Source organism: Enoplosus armatus, chromosome 12 (genome assembly GCF_043641665.1).
Source record: "Enoplosus armatus isolate fEnoArm2 chromosome 12, fEnoArm2.hap1, whole genome shotgun sequence".
NCBI lineage: Eukaryota > Metazoa > Chordata > Actinopteri > Centrarchiformes > Enoplosidae > Enoplosus > Enoplosus armatus.
In genome coordinates this window covers 13,913,722-13,930,393 of record NC_092191.1, presented here as the reverse complement: position 1 = coordinate 13,930,393, position 16,672 = coordinate 13,913,722, and the positions used below count along the sequence as shown (strand labels likewise).

At 40.6% G+C, this 16,672-nt stretch overlaps 3 protein-coding genes across 3 annotated transcripts in view; 1 reads left to right on the top strand and 2 right to left on the bottom strand.

Annotated features, from left to right (window-relative positions):
* Positions 1–1,341: 1,341 nt before the first annotated feature.
* Positions 1,342–3,867, bottom strand: bag2 (BCL2 associated athanogene 2). The gene is made up of 3 exons (XM_070916389.1): positions 3,668–3,867; positions 3,218–3,327; positions 1,342–2,290 (listed from the first exon to the last, which is right to left on the bottom strand). The coding sequence occupies exons 1-3, from the start codon at positions 3,787–3,789 to the stop codon at positions 1,896–1,898; spliced, it is 627 nt and encodes a 208-aa protein (XP_070772490.1). The 5' UTR covers positions 3,790–3,867; the 3' UTR covers positions 1,342–1,895.
* Positions 3,868–5,709: 1,842 nt separating this feature from the next.
* znf451 (zinc finger protein 451) lies at positions 5,710–12,154 on the bottom strand. Its single transcript, XM_070916263.1, has 12 exons — positions 12,076–12,154; positions 10,868–10,931; positions 10,412–10,495; positions 10,204–10,317; positions 9,620–9,731; positions 9,178–9,328; positions 8,951–9,077; positions 8,674–8,833; positions 8,172–8,319; positions 6,546–8,038; positions 6,363–6,428; positions 5,710–5,824 (listed from the first exon to the last, which is right to left on the bottom strand). The coding sequence occupies exons 2-12, from the start codon at positions 10,925–10,927 to the stop codon at positions 5,784–5,786; spliced, it is 2,556 nt and encodes an 851-aa protein (XP_070772364.1). The 5' UTR covers positions 10,928–10,931; positions 12,076–12,154; the 3' UTR covers positions 5,710–5,783.
* Positions 12,155–14,203: 2,049 nt separating this feature from the next.
* dst (dystonin) overlaps positions 14,204–16,672 on the top strand; it is a 100,743-nt gene continuing 98,274 nt past the window's right edge. The window contains exons 1-3 of the mRNA XM_070916524.1: positions 14,204–14,387; positions 14,727–14,758; positions 16,068–16,256. Of these exons, the coding sequence (XP_070772625.1) occupies positions 14,204–14,387; positions 14,727–14,758; positions 16,068–16,256 (405 nt within the window). The remainder of the gene's footprint in view (positions 14,388–14,726; positions 14,759–16,067; positions 16,257–16,672) is intronic.

The window sequence follows — 16,672 nt, the reverse complement described above, 5'->3', positions numbered from 1 at the left end:
GGCATATAATCTTAAAGAACCATAAGTTAAAACTAACCATACTTATGTGCTGTCACTCAGGTGTTGTAATGATCTTTGTGTCTTACTGTTACTCTACTTTTTCTCAAATGACTTCATAAACCAATTTCACGCATTTCGGTGGACAAACCGTCATATGTATGCTTTCAGCCTGACAAACCAACTCTCACTGTTGGATTTTTGTTTTAACAGTTAGAAATGTATCACAACTTGAAGTGTGCCACTCAACTGTGAACCTGATGTTATGTTTGGGGGAAAGTTGATGGTGATCTGACATAAATAAAACTTTACTCTTTTTTTTTTGGGCATCGAGTATGTAATTTGAAATGACAATACAATCTTTTAACCAAAACTTTACATTAACTTTGCTTAGATGCATTTGGTTAGACTTAACAAGACTAGAGATAAAAGATCAAAAGTGTAATCACTAAAACTTCTTCACATAAAAGTTAAATAAATAACCAAGATTGGTGTGGAAGAAGAAAAATGTTAAAGTCCACTTACTAGCTTTTTCTAGAGCTTTCGACCATGTCACGCTTCCTCAACAGATGGAAGTTGCTCCAACTTAATCTGCTGAGGAAGAACATGCGATGTGGTTGAAAGCCTTTTGAAAAAGCTAGTAAGTGGACCTTGACTTAAGACGTTATTGTCAAACTAAGATGTTTATACAGGCAGTGATGTTGAGGAAAAAAGTGTTTAGTGTTTTCATAAAAAACGATTGTAATGCTTTCATATTGTCTTTAGGCTGATTATTTTACCCCCCAAAAAAGTCATTGCCAAAGAGCCCACACAATACAGATACTACCACTTTAACTAGTTTGTTTGTCAACACGTTTGATTATTATTTACAATCTAGGAATCAAGTGTTTGGCTAAGTTTCTGTCTGTCTGAGTACTATTCATATTTATATTGAAATCAATATCATACATTCATTTACAATTTAATACATTAAGTATGTGATTTAAAGGTAGCTTAACCACAAAGTCACTTGAAATTCACTAGTGTCAAAAAATGGATGGCAGCTATTGAGATCTGCTGAGCTAGTTACCTTTAGCAGGTGTTTAGCTTTTCTTCTCCATCATGAGTTGGTTTAGCTGCTGCCTTATTTAATGATGTGGAATAACCAACATGTCACTTGGATATGTTTCATTTACAGATAACTGAGGGGACATCAATAACTAAACTTAGATCCCCTGAAAACCAACTGATGAATGTGACAGCTTAGCCACTGATAATACTGATGTGCTGTTGTATTCCCATCTATTACAGCAATGGGCCACCCTTGACATATTCAAAGACTTCTTTACGTAACACTTATTAGACTTAGTGTTTGTTTTATTTACTTTTTTGACACATGATCTAACATGAACTAAAATCCACAGTTTAATGTGAGTTGTGTTGCCATCACAGAAAGAGGTAGCATGTGCACATCCAAGATCCAAGACCAAGTGGCCTCATTTAACAAAGTGAGACAATGAAACAGAAGAAGCTTCAACAAGCACTGGAACTAAACAGGTACCAAACCTCCAGTGGAGCACTATGCCATTGTTTCTTTTTCTAACTTAAGTGCATATGTGAACACACTGTGTAATGGGTATACACATCAAACAATCCATATTAAGTAGGTCAGTGTACATGACAGTAAGTGGAAGGTAAAACTTGAGAAAGCACTGTAACATCCCTTCAGGGAGAATGATAGTGTTTGCTGTTTCACTGTTTGTTTGGCCCTAAGGTTCAGTATCACTGTAAATTTCCAATAAGGATGTGTTTGCTGCTGCATGTAGAGTCCTTCTAAAAGTTAGTACGGGATGATTACATTTCTCTGTGAGGTTAGTGGCATTAAAGACACATTTTATGTTTTGGTGATCTTATTGGTCTTATTGACAGCCATTGGTGTTTGGGTGCTCCAGTTTTTGGTGATCCATAATCTTGATGTTCTTCTCAGCATTTTCAACATTCCTCAACAAAGTCTCCAGCCTCCGCTTGATCGTCTTCTGGTCCTCCAGAGCACAGCTGATCACTATGGCCTGAAACTTCTGGTCGATGGGGACGGGCGGGGCCTCAGTCACGCAGGCCGCGTGCAGGGCCAGCAGCCGCTGCCGGCCGCTGTCCATGTCGTCCAGTAACTTCTTCACCATTTCATCAATGATGGACGTGGCCTTGCGCAGCGCGTCCTCCTGCTGGGAGTTTCTGATTGTGCCAACAGAGATCTCCACAGACAGCGTGCGGCCCATTAGACGGTTTGCAGTTAAATCTAGCTCTTCTCTCTCCCCTAGAAACAAAACAAGAAAGAAATCAATGCTGCATCTTTAAAGAGCAAAACACACAGGCTATACAGTGGTGGACACAATAGTAAGAGCACCTATGCCATCTACTGTAAGGGGTAGCACATTGGCTCAGTGTCTCCACACAGCACAAAGATTCTGGTTTCTTGTCCTCACTGTGTGGAGTTTCCATGTTCTCCATGTTTGTCCTCCAGTCTTCCCCCACCACCCAAAGACATGCAGCTCAGGTGAATGTGACTATCATAATGCTTGGTGGATCCAGCCCAAATCTGACGCAACAGGACGCCCCTGCAAATCTGCTACACTTGTGAAGCTCATGAAGTTCTTTTGACTGTGTCATAAAAGTGTTGATTCCACTCTGTGATCATTTCTAAAACATACATACTTTAGCATTATATTGTATTATTTGTTTTTTTTCCCCCCAGCATGTGAAAACAATAACACAAAAGCTCTACAACATAAAGCTGTGTAGCAATACAACAATGCAAACCACAGCCTCCACAAAACTGATACATAACACATTATAAATGCACAATACATACTTTGGGAAATGAGGAAATGGGGATCCATGTAGTTGATACATACTGTATGATGTAATTACCCTTTGTGTATATCCTATAATAATATCAGGTTACTGGGAGGAAAACAAACTCTATGGACTTGGGTGGGGTGCAAAAATCCTGTTGCCTTGTTCCTTTTTAGATCCCCTGAGGTTCTTGAACAACACCACCCAACTACACTGTAGCATCCAAAGCACAACCTCACCGGATCACAGTGTCACAGTGAAACCAGCAGCTACACAGACGTGGATTCAAAACACACCATTGAGTGTTATACAGCCAAACAAGGTGCACCAGCCTCTACAATAGTCCATGTTAAAAACACAGTAAAGCCGGGAGAGTCGGCGACCTCACCAGCACAGATGTTTCGCATTTCTTGTCCGTTCTGAATGGACTGAATCATTTCCAGGATGCACTCCCTTTCCTGCTCCATGGCCGATGCTGCTTCGCGTAACGTCTCCACCCTGACAGACACACAGAGACAGAACATGTGTCCGCTTACAACCACATCCTTTCGTTGTAGACAGATGTTGGTAATGACTTCACCACCTGAGTATCAGAATCAACCACCATGTTAAGAGTATTGTATGAATACAGAAATGATCCTACTGTAGGTGAAGATAGACACCCGCCTACACCCGTTTACCTGTTTTCATTGTTTTACTGCAACCACCACTTTCTCTCTCCTCTAGTTAGAGTTAGGTTTACATTATATTTATTTCATACAATGTGAGCAGCTATACAACATACTAACGCTTCACACAGCCCCTCAAGCACATGCTAAGGCCTGTTACTCAACTGTACCTCATTTCCAGCTGATCCAAACTTTCCAGGAGTCGCCCGGAGCGGTCGGCCATGGACACAGTCCTGCTGAACTTGGCGCAGGGGACTTCGTTCATTTTCGCCTGTATTTTAGCTTGAGCCATGATGGTGATTGTTAGTTATTATTATTATTATTGTTATTATGATCCGTCGCGGAGAGAAATCCTTCCCGTGTGCGATCAACGCTGCGCGCCGTCCAGCTGACTGCAGCAGCGCCCCAGGGAGAACATTTCCTAACATGGGCTGCAACTTCCTTCACTCGCGAGGAGCCCAGAACACCGGTTCCCAAAGTCAGGTCCGAGGACCCCCTAACAGGTCCCTGAAAAAGCTCCAGGGGGTCCCCAGGAAGACTTCCTACACATCTTGAAGAGTTCATTTGCAAAAACCGATAAAAGCCATTCTTCAAATGACCAACACCAGTTTGATTGATATTCCCTGGAGTGCACATAAAAAAAACACGATTTAGGACATTAAATAAAAATGTATCTGTTTTTGCAAATTAACCCTTTTTTTCTATATTTAACAAATATCTGTAGGCGTTTCTTTTTCTAAATCTAAACCTATAGAAAATAAGTCTATTGCAGTACAATTACAATTTTGGGAACCCCGGCTTATAGTGCACTTGAGTTCAGTCATTTTAACTGGTTAATTTTTAACCTGACTATAATAACACAAATAAAATAACAAAAACTGATGTCAGGGCAAAGGCACCTGGCATGAGAGCAACATAGTATAGCAATAGAAATGAACATTACTGAGAAAAAAAGAAACAGTCTGTTGTGATGTACATGTGGACATGTAGCTAAACATGCACCTGTTGTATGATGGAGATGTAGCTAAACATGCACCTGTTGTATGATGGACATGTAGCTAAACATGCACCTGTTGTATGATGGACATGTAGCTAAACACGCACCTGTTGTATGATGGACATGTAGCTAAACATGCACCTGTTGTATGATGGACATGTAGCTAAACATGCACCTGTTGTATGATGGACATGTAGCTAAACATGCACCTGTTGTATGATGGACATGTAGCTAAACACGCACCTGTTGTATGATGGACATGTAGCTAAACATGCACCTGTTCAAATCTGACCATGTCAATCTGGGTTCATGCTTCAGGGTGCCAAAGTTTTTTGTGCCACACAACTGGAAGGTTCTGTAAATGTCTTTACAGCTAAATGAGAATTACAGGGGTTTCCTCACCCGTGGGTGAGACAAGCCTATTCACATTTAATCTTAGAGGCAACTTCACCTCTGAAATTGTAGTTAGATGGTAGCTGCCAAATTCTACAACCATTCACTTGCTCTATTAAGTCTATAAACACTCACTGGGCCACGATCTCAAGCTATCTTAGTATATTGGACAGTTTTCTCCATTATCTGATTGACGTATAATCAAGCTTGCAAGAAACACGAATGATGCAGTGGACAAGTGACAAAGCGGGCGTGAGCAAAAGAGCAAAAAGAAACAAACAAATTAAACCTAATTACAAAAGGTAGCAAAACCCATCTGAATGCCAACATGCAGTGTGACTCCACTTCAAAGGGAGTCTGTCAGTCACCTATTGATTTTGAAGACAACATGAGGAAACTAACATAGAGGTCAGGACCTCTATGACAGTACTTCAGGAAAGACTGAAACTTTCCCACATACAAAGAGTGGCCCTACTTCTTACAGTGCATACACTGGATTTCAAGTCTGCAGTGAAACCAGAGATGGCAATAGGAGGTGCAGTTAGCACTGTGGTCACAAGTTCAGCTGCGGCATTTTGCAGCGTCATCGATGCCATCTATAGCACGTGTGTCGAAACACCAACAGAGGACTGTGCATAAATATACAACCATAATCCAACTGTCCAAAACATGGGATCTGCCAGCTACAGCATGATCTGGGTGGCTCCCTGCAATGGGAATGCCCTATATTAATTTGATTATATAACTATATATTGATACACTTAGAAAATGAGTAAAAACACAAAGAAAGTAAAATTTCAACTAATATTTATTTAATATATTCTGAACACAAATACCTGGTACAAAACATCTCAAAATAATGTCTGATGAACAAAAAAAATGAATCTCAAGACGCCTTAAAACTCCAGCAGACTTCTTTTAAGAGCTTCTTCCAACTCTGTAAAAAGACAGAACGGCAAAATATAAGGATCCAAGTTACAGTATGTCCAAATAAAGCACTTTATTAACATTATTAATTACACAAACATCTATATCCTCATACAGCTCCCGCATTCATGTATATGTTGTCACTGCAAACACTAAACTTATTGCCTTTAGTTTTAGTTTAGTTTTATTTTGTAACCTGCAGGGAAACCTTGACAAGCACTCAATATATATTTATCAAATACTGTGCTTTTATCGGAAACTGAACAGTTTACTGCATCATATCTTCCCCACTACGAAGGCCAACAAATGAGGAATGTTTATCCGGCTAAATTCTCTGCAGTAAAATTTAAAGACTGTAATATTTCACTGTCAGTAATAAGTACACAAAGGAACATTCAGTGGACTCAGCAAAACAGAGCGATGTAGGAGAGGATTTGTAGCTAGTGGAATAAATGTGTGATCTTCACAATTCAGTTGTAGAACGAAGGCTGCAGTGAGTTCTTCAGGGGAAACACAAGGCTCACATGCTCTGCCACACAAACACATACCTGCTGACTCTCTCTCTTCTTCTGCACTGAAAGACGGTGAATGGTTCATCTCCTCCTCAGATTCATCTGTCATAGAACACATTAAATGAGCAGCTGATATATCAATCGCTATTGATTAAGATACTTAAAAGACACACAAACACTATCCCTTATAAAAAACATGTTACATGTTAACTGATTTACCATTGGCGTCTGGTTTGATCTCCACAGCATCGACTATTTTCACAGCGGTGGGTTCTGCTTTCATGCCTTTACCGCAGGTCCTGGAGCTCGTGCAAGGTTCCAGCGTACAGTGTTGGGAATGATAATGTTTATGGAAACTTGGTACATCCATAAACCTCCCCTGGCAAGCTTTGCATTCTACATCAAAGGTCTTGTCCAGGTTCAAAGCTGCATGTTTTGTGTGGACGTGAGTCTTCATCTGTGCATAAGAGGGTACAGATACGCCACAAGGCGCACACACATACTGACATTTGTTCTCAGCGGCCAGATCCCTCATGCATTGTGTATATGTAGCTTTCATGTCCTCTTTGCTCTTTTCTGAACCCATGCATGGGCACGTAGGCTGACTGGTGCTTTCAGCGACAGCAGGCTGAACAACTTCAACATCATCCATACAGTAGTAGTCCTTACTGTGAAGACTCTTGTAGTGCTCCAGGAACTCGCCCTCAGATTCAAACTGCATGCTGTCGCAGAGGCCGCAGAAGTGGGAACTTTTTATCTGCCCGTCGTGCTCATTGATACAATGTCTGCGTACAGTGGACTCTTTAAAGAACTTCTGAGGGCAGTGTCCACAGATGAATCTCTGATAGCTGTGGCTGCTCACGTCATCGCAGTGTTTGTGGACTTCCGCTTCGGAGTCAAAGGTGTCCTCGCACATCCTGCACATCCAAGTCTGCTCCGCTTTTAAAGAAGATGTCCCCACTGTGTTCTGCTGGACTGCAGACTTTGTGTAGGATGAATTTAGGGTGACTTCCTTGCTGGTGGACGGCTTGTCATCGATGACCGTGGGGAGCTCCTCGGGCACTTCTTGCTCAGTGAAGTAAGTGTGTCCGATGTGAGCTTCTGACACATGAGACAGGATATCTTCATGCCGAGGCATTTCCACATTACACTTACGGCAGTAGAAGAGGAAGTTGGAGAGATGAGCTCCCCCATGAAAGCGACTCATATGCAGTCGGGTAATGGAGGACTCTCCCATGAGTTTGCCACACACGCCACACTGATGGAAAATCTGGTTCACAGCCAAGAGATGATTACTGGCTGCAGCCTCCTCTGAGAACTGCAGACCACACTCGCAGAACCATGCTGTTACTGAGTTTCCGCTAGCGCTACCATTCACACTCTGACTTAGTCTCTGCCGTTTGGCTGGAAACTCTTCACAATCCCTCCTCTTCTTGTTTCTTTTTTGAAAAGACGTTTCAAGGCCAGTGGACTGTCTTCTCTCCTGTGTGTGTTGAATTTCACTAAACCTGCAGTGCTGAAGGACAGCTTTCTCCATTGTTTGGTTGACCTCCACATCATGCTGGGTCGATTCTCGGTGTCTCTCGATTTCAGCTTGGCTGAGGAAGATTTTGCAGCAGAGGGAACACTGCCCTCGCACCTGCAGCTGTTTCATTACCTGCACTACTGTTTTATCAGCCTTGGCCACCGCACAACCCTGTCTGCAGTACACACTAAAAAAACGGAAGGAAAAAGGAAAGGAGAAATCAGTTCCACAAAACATCTAAACAAAATCAGTGTCTCCTATACAAATAAAATATATTAATACATGCACATGTACTGAATAAATCACAATAAAAAACATACTTGAAGTGAGCTTGCGCTGCCTGATGTGAGATCAGTACTTTGTGACATAAAGAGCATCGGACATTGAACGTTGCATCCTTGCACAAAGTGATGAGACGATTTTTCACGTATTGTGGGATGGGAACTGGCAGCGCTCTTCCTCTGGTTTCTTTAACAAGAAGAGAAAAGTAAATAAAAGGTACACGTGATCTTCCTCATAATACCTCCTGAGCACTTTATTTAAGACAGTCTTAAATAAAATAAGCCTACAATGACAACCAAGTAATTCAGAATAGTTTCCTATCTGGTGTGCACAGGAAACTCACATACACAATGGGGGATACAATCAAATGTATATAAAAACTGTATTCTATAGTAATACATTATCAATTAGGGAACATTGTTAAATGTTACTGTTTAATAACTATATTTTCACTTCCTCGTGCCCATGAATTTAAGAGATTTGGATATGTGAGATGTTAATGAAGATGTACAGATAATAAAAATGTTTAATATAACTTACCATTCATGGCGAGTGACTCTGTGAAGTGGTTTTTGGCTGACATGTGCTGAAGACACTCATCGCGGAGGTTGAAGAGGATGTAGCAGGCAGGACAGGCAAAACACACAATCCGCTGAGAGGTCTGAGTGATGCTGTGACCATCAGCAGTAGATGAGGACACCTGGTGATCAAAACAACATAATTCACAAAATGTTTCTTCTCAAAACAACTATTATGCTGTTGTAGATCAATAGTTATTAACCACTACTTTCAATAACTAATTGATGAAGTCAAAAACCTTTGACTCAAGATGTTTCCTCCATGCTTCTTTAGTCTGAAAATGTTGACCACAGGCAGCACAGGCAAAGAGCTCAGATGGACTTCCTTTAAGATTGATGGTTGGGTCACAAGGCGAGTGATCAAACCTACATACAAGATATTTTATTGCAAAATATGCCATATTAGTACTCGGGAAAATGGTTAAAAGGTATTCCACCTACACTGAAAGGAACAGAAAGGGGTTACCTTTTTAAGTGCCCATCGAGGAGGGACACGTTGTCATAAACTCGGCCACAGTTAATCACTGGACAAGTGTGGCTCGTTGAACTATTTCTAGGGAAAGAAACAGGTCGGTGTCTTCTTCCAAAACCAGCATTGATCACTCCAGGTTGAGGACCTAAATGAACACAACTGTAACTGACACAACTTTTCCAACAGGGAGCAGCACTGTAAAAGGATGCAGTCTCATTTGCATGCCTACATCTCTTAAAACAAAATGACATTTTAAATCATCCTTGTGAAGAAAGTGGATCATTACAGCAGCACAAAGAAGTATACTGGTAAACAAAAAAACATAAAAAAGCACATGACAGAAAAATGCTTTTGAAACTGTTCTATTTGCTTGAATCAACTCAATGTCACTGTGACAATGTCAGTGACAGATTTCTGATCCAGATTGAAAAAGTACCTGGCATCTTCAACCACATGTCTACACAGCGCTTTGCTTCCTGATTTATTCCATTTGAAGAACTAAAAGCCAGCTCCTGCTGTCCATGAGCTTTTTGTAAAATCTGCTTCTCCTGAGAAAGAGACAAAAAGAGATGAACAATAACAGAGCATATATATTTTACACTTGCCTACATGACAGATAGACAGAAGGTCAATGGAAACCAACAGACAGTGTTAAATGTTAGTCCTCTAAGTGACAAACAGTATAATGTTGCATGGAGCGAATACACTGCTGTTATTCATTCTAGTATTGTAGGTTGACCTCAGTTATTTGTTTTCTATCCATTCTGCCCACAGGGTGGCACTGTTGCTGCTACAACTGGCCTTACATGACCCCAAACACCAACAGAGCACAAGGGCTGGTTACAGAGTTGTTAATGAGGTTTTGCCAGCACTGAAGCAACAGACTGGACTTTTAAATGGAAGATGAAGAAACTAACTGAAGTGATACATGATTTTGATACCTCAAAAAATGTAATAGCTTAATTACAGTCTAAAAAGCAACAAATGATAGCAGCTCACTGTATTTTGAAGCAACCTTACCTTGAATGCTCTACATTTATCTGCTCTCTCCTTTTTCTCCAGAGCCACCTGGTGTGCTAGTCTGTCCAGCGTAGATGTAACACGCGCTTTATGGCAGGTGATTTTATCTTCAAGCTACAGGGGAATAGAAAGGCACAACAATATCAGAAAACTGTGGACAGGTATTCATACTATCTTATAAAAAAATGGTTCTTATTCAGCCACTCGCCGTTCCTACCAATGATGAGCATCCCTCATCTTCACTGTCACTCAGCAGATCAATACAATCCAATACTGGTCTGAGAGAGCTCTCCTGAAGCAAGTACAAGACACCATGTCATTTAATGTTAATAAAACACAGCAACATTTATAAGACTCAAAGAAATCTGCAAACCCTGTACAATGTATAAAGAATGGATTATTGATTTTAACATGCCCACGAAAACAGAGGGGATCTATGACTGATATATGGAGCAGCAGCATATATTGTTCTGTGAATCATATATTATATATCATATTTATGAATGACATAAAACAGCAATTCAGTCTGATGAAGGCTAGATGAAGATGTTATTGCACAATTAATCCAGTCAATGTCAACAGACAGAAAGTAAGCTGCAATCAGTTATCTTATCCTTTGAACCTATTGATTCTTTTTAATACATAAAGCCTGCACATGACTTACTGATACAAACTCCACTTCTTCTTCCACCTCATCCTCGTCTGCTTGAATTGGGGAAGACATTTATCTGAGGAAAAACAAACTAATGTAACTTTTTGAAGCTGCAGCCCTAACTTTAAACATGCATGCAAGGGGAGGGGATGTGTACTAGTTAACATAAGCCAGCCAGACAAGTGTCAGTAACGTAACTGTAACTGACACCGCCAACTGTGATTTTAGCGCCAAAATTAGGACATAAATCGTAACCGTTTTCGATATAGATATTAGCTAACCATGAACAACAGAACGAAAATGACGTTACCGTTAGCTACATTTTAGTTTAGTTAAGTTACAGTAAGTTAATAGTTGCACGAGATTTGGCCACAGTTTGAGAAAACAGTATCATTGGGTGAGCTGGCTACCCTAGTATAGTTCTCATATCAGGCGTATGTTGCTAATATTCGTAAGGTAAGGTTGCTCAAAGGATGAATGTAAAAATGTTTTAAACTCCATCGGAGGGCAGTTATTATACTCAGCAACCGTTCAGGAGACTTCGCGTCGAAGTCAGGCTTGAGTAAAGTGACAAAAACACGACTTAGTCCAGTGTAAAGCAGGTCAGTTCCATTAAACTCAATACAACCCATGTAAAATCCAACATGGGGCATAATTTCCTCCTCGCTACCACCTGAGTGCTTCTCTTTTGTGCTGCCGCCGATGGGTGGAAGCTAAATTGCAACTGTCTACATGCTTTCAAAACAGTGTTGTTGCAATATAGCTCTCGGCCACCACGAGCAGCACTGAGCGCCAAGCTGCTGAATAGCAGTCCAACCGCCAAGCGAAGAAGAAGTTCAACGCATATAGCTGTCCATCGATATAAATTGTATTTCTACAAGTTTACACGCACTTGACATAGACGTGAATCATGCTAATCTGTCGCTGAGAAGTTAATCTGCCTTCTGATGGATTTGTGTTATCAACCATCGTCTGTTCAGCACCTTTATTAGCAGCGAAATCTTGAAATGAGTGCTTCACTATGACGGCAATCCAGGACAGTCCCAAACAGCCGGGCTCTGGGTAAGCTAACGTTAGCTCTCTTTTGGGGCGTGACGTTTGCAGTTGCAACGGCTTTACCCCACTTCACTAACACGGTAAACACGCTAAAAGTGGACTTGGAATGAAATAATCAGATATGGTTGAAATCAATGGATGAATTAAGCTGAATATCACGTTACCTACTGCTTATTCTGCTGACTCCTCAGTTGACAAATTGGTAGCTAGCTACAACATCCCAAATCAAAGTAAAAGCAGCTAGTCTGGTCTGCAACGTCACGAACGTAATTGAAGCGCTCCTTTTCAACGCGGAGTGTACCGTACGGACGGGGTTACTGGTTGTTGAGACTGAACAAACGCGAGAACAAACTCCTCCCGCCTGTTCTTATCTTGTCCGGGCCGAAGTGTGACGCTATCGACAACAATCACTCTAGGCCCTGCGCTCCCATGTGGAAGGCAGAAAATGTACACATTAGGAAGTACATACATGAGCAACACTATCAGCCATACATATCTGTATATCCATACATATCACTCATGAAAGTATGCATAACATGTGTTGACACTGAAATGATGATCACATACAACGATATTTACAGTATCCCCTATGTAACCTTTGTGCAACATGAAAATGTGTGACCATGCAGGAGTAATAAGTGCACAAATGTTTTAATAATGTTAATACATAAATGCTTTGTGATTATGTGGACATAACGTTTATGTTGTCATGAAACAAAACTTGAATGCCTATGAGTAATTAGTAGTATCCAATCTAGGCCTCTTTCATAGTCTTCTTGGACTAAGTGCTGAAACTCGTGAACATGGGAGGAACAACTCAGAACACACAGAAACAACCAGGACCCCTAAAAGAAGCAATGCTAAGCGAGCAGCGACCCTGTAGCCCCATGCAGGTGTCTAGTTGCTTATGTAAAAGTGAGTACACAAAAGGACAATAGCATTTATGCAAGTTATACATTTACATGTATTGCCATAATTATGACTATACTGGACATCTCTTACATAAACAGAAGACATGTACCATAAAATGTGAACACTGACAAAACCCACAACCACTCGAGGGTCTAAAGGCAGAAAGTGTCGTATGCTGGACAGATTGTAAAGCTCCTTGAGACAAATTTGTGATTTGTTATATAGGGATATATAAATAGAACATGGCAATTAATGGTATGGGCATATATATATATATAAACATACATGACAAAAACTAAACATACACTTTGTGATGTCACACACCACATTTACCACATCCTTCAACATGAAGACATACAGAATCATTCATATTTGGTTACTACTTGTATGCAAATGTTCCATTCCAATTCCAATAATTTATATGTTTGGTGACATATATAATAATTGTAGATTTTTCCATCACGTCAAATATTTATTGACACATACAATGTTTGGTATATCGGTTTGTCGCATGTATGGACACATCTTGACATACACAAACAATATGACTGTTGCACATTATGGAAACATGTTAACAAACTATACATACTAATAATCAGCGTCTGGACTTTGTCTTTGGGTTTAGAATGGCCCTTTTAAAATGTACTAATAAAACAATTGTTTCTCCCCTTACACTTTGCTTGCCTGAGTCTTGTCTGACTGAAGGAAAAACGCCCTAAATGATGTCAGTTCATCCAAAAATTACATAACCCATGCTGGATTATGATTAGAGTTGGTTTCTATTTTTCTCCCTCATCCTGAAAGTGTCTGTGCATCTGCCTCATTTCAGGGCCTGTCAGTACAACAGGGCACATTTCACAGGGATGCTAAGCCTATACAGCAAAACACACTGAAAGGGAACTATATGTTATTACCAATAATCATATATTACAGTAACATTGTAGGTATATCATAGGATAAAAATGCAAACTATGTTCCCTATAAACCATCTCACTGGACTATTGAGCTTCATAGACACACACACAGGTCTATATTAGTCTTAATACTATTGTTATTGTTATTACAGCATTATCCTTTTGGGCAGCCGACTCTGCAGCAGATTACTGCGATGCTCAGATGAATCTGCTGACTCTCCCTGCCCCTGTAAAAAAATAAATAAATAAAACTTGCGTCTCTGCTGAGTCATGCATTGTACCTCACAATAATGATATCAATAGTCCGGGCTGTCTACTTTGAACCTGTACGCTTTCCACGGTTTGCTCTGCGATGCTTCACGTGTGTCCGTCAGTGTCCTTATTCTCATCTTGAGCTCTCAGCGATATAACGGCAGGAGAGGAGCCAGCTGTCTGAGGCTGCGGGATCTGTCCTACATCTCGTTTTATGATGATTGCTGCGGCGTTTCTGGTCCTGTTAAGGCCGTACAGTATTCAGTGTGTGCTGCTGTTACTGTTGCTTTTGCTCGGGACTATAGCGACAATTTTATTTTTCTGCTGCTGGCATCGCAGGCTTCGTAATGGAAAACATCCAATAAAATCAGTGCTCTCCGGACGCAGCAAGAGCCGCGGTGAGTAGCGCAGGCCAGCCGCATCTCCTCATCCTGGCAGCTCGTGTCTGTACACTTCATGTTCTGTATGTGTTCATAGTCTGTTTGATCTGTTCCAGCAAAGTCAGTAGCCTACCCGTATCTGCAGTGTGGGCTGTAGGAGAAAACACACGCAGCCTACTCATGTAGGCGTTAATAAGTGTGAAGACACTGAGATACGGTGTTATTAGTTTGTAGTCTTGGATATCTGGACTTATTGTTAATTAAATACGTGTCTGTAGTTAATACCTGACATGTCATACTTTGTTGTAGATGTTGGATCAAAATGTGTCATTCTAACATCTGTTATCTGTCCTGTAGTTGGCCTCCGAACACATCATTTTCGATCAGAGGTAGGATGAACTTTTTTAATTGTGGGTTTGAGTCAGTCCTCTGTAACATCTGACAGCTCTGAGAAATCAGGAGTTAAATGTGTAAAAGCCGTATGTGCTTTATGAGCTTCTCAACAATAATGTGAGAAATGCTTCACCCAAAAGCCTGTTTCTTTGGACTTTCACAGAACTGCATGACTATTTTAAGGACCATGGTGTGCGCAATGCGCATGTGCCATATCAATAAATAATGTCGGTGATTTCGCAGTTTCAATGTTTCAGCAGGTTTGAAACTCTTCACAGTGCATTCTCAGAAACACAGAGGCTAAAACTGAGGTGTCAGTGAGCCGGTAGACGCCCACTCTAGATGATGATACATAAGATGTGTTTGCCATCATGTTTGATGCCTGAATGCGTCAAGTAGCGCTTCAGTCGACCTGTTTCCGTTTTACGCACTTTGCTTTCAAAATAAAACTACAACATTTAAAAAGTATGTCAAAATGCATAAAAACAGCTTAAACCAATACCACAGCCAAGTCGGCATGTTAAAATAAAAAAAACTTACATTATGCCAAAAGCTGCCTTAGACATAATTCCAGTGTTTCAGTAACTGATCTTCCTGGCATGGCCTATGGAAAGGATTTGTCTGTAATTACATTACAACCTAAAACTAAAAAGGGTTGAGAAGTAGCACATCTCAATAAACATTTAGTAAACCCCCATGTATTGAAAGTGTCATCAGTTTTATTGCCATAGATACAGTGATGCCTAAAATAAAGCTTTTTTTTTTTTTTTTAGCTTTTTTTTCTCTGATTTTGAAGTTCCAAAAGCAAAAGCTTGCCTTCCTTTGCAGGTTATGTTATTGAACCACAGGACACCGAATCCCTACTGGTTCAGTACTGTAGCTGGTAGGGATTCAGTATCGTGTTCAAGGACACAACAGCATAACAGTTGCTGAGCCTTAATGCTGAAGAACAGTCTCCCTGATCATTACCTTCAAACATATTCAAGTCCAACAATAGACAGCTCTTAAAGAAAAACTCAGAGAGGGCCTAAAGGAGAAGAAGGCGATAGATACACATTTCAAAATGTTGCATTAAAGAGTGTGCTTTTCTTTCTCCTGTAGATATTGGAGTTGCTGTATCATCTTTCTATAACACTTCTGACTCTGAAATTCATGTCATACACCATAACAGTACCTCCTTATGTTAAGAAACACGAATCCCATCACAGTTATTACTCATATTATGATGAGAGCTTTTAATTTCTCTTGCTAAGTCGGCTGAAAGTATAATCTGTTGCCAGCTTGACAGTTGTTCCTGTTTCCCAGGGCTTCAGGCACAGTCCACGTCACGCAAGAAGGAGCATACATGCTCGAGTGACAGAGGAAAAACCCAATCTGGTCGAGATTCCTGAGAGCGAACCGGATTCATCATCAAGTCTAAGAAAACGCAAAGTGAAGAAGAGAGTCCTGCCAGAATTTTACCAGTCTGTACAAGTCACCCCCACACGCAAACCTGTAGGTACCCTCCTTAACTGAAACCATGATAAATCCTGATACTATTTTTTGCTTGCTCCCCTCCACAGAGACGTCAGTGTGCCTTTGAACCTGGTAAGGATTCAGTAATTTGCTCAAGGACACAGGGCAAGTGTTTGTCTGCAGGGTGTAAACCCGGCTCTTGATGAATGGTCATTTATCGGTCCTATGAAATTACATATTTATGTTATTGTGTTGTTACCTTGTATCCCTGTGTGTATTGTTTAATTATTGATCATAAGATGACAAATACGGATCAAAAAGCATTTTCACTTGTAATCATAGTTAATCTCTTCAAACATGAAACCTGCAGGTTTAACACAAAAGAAAACAGGGAAGTTATTTCAAGGGACCTTTAAAGGCAGATTCTATGTACACTAACATAGCATGAGCAATGT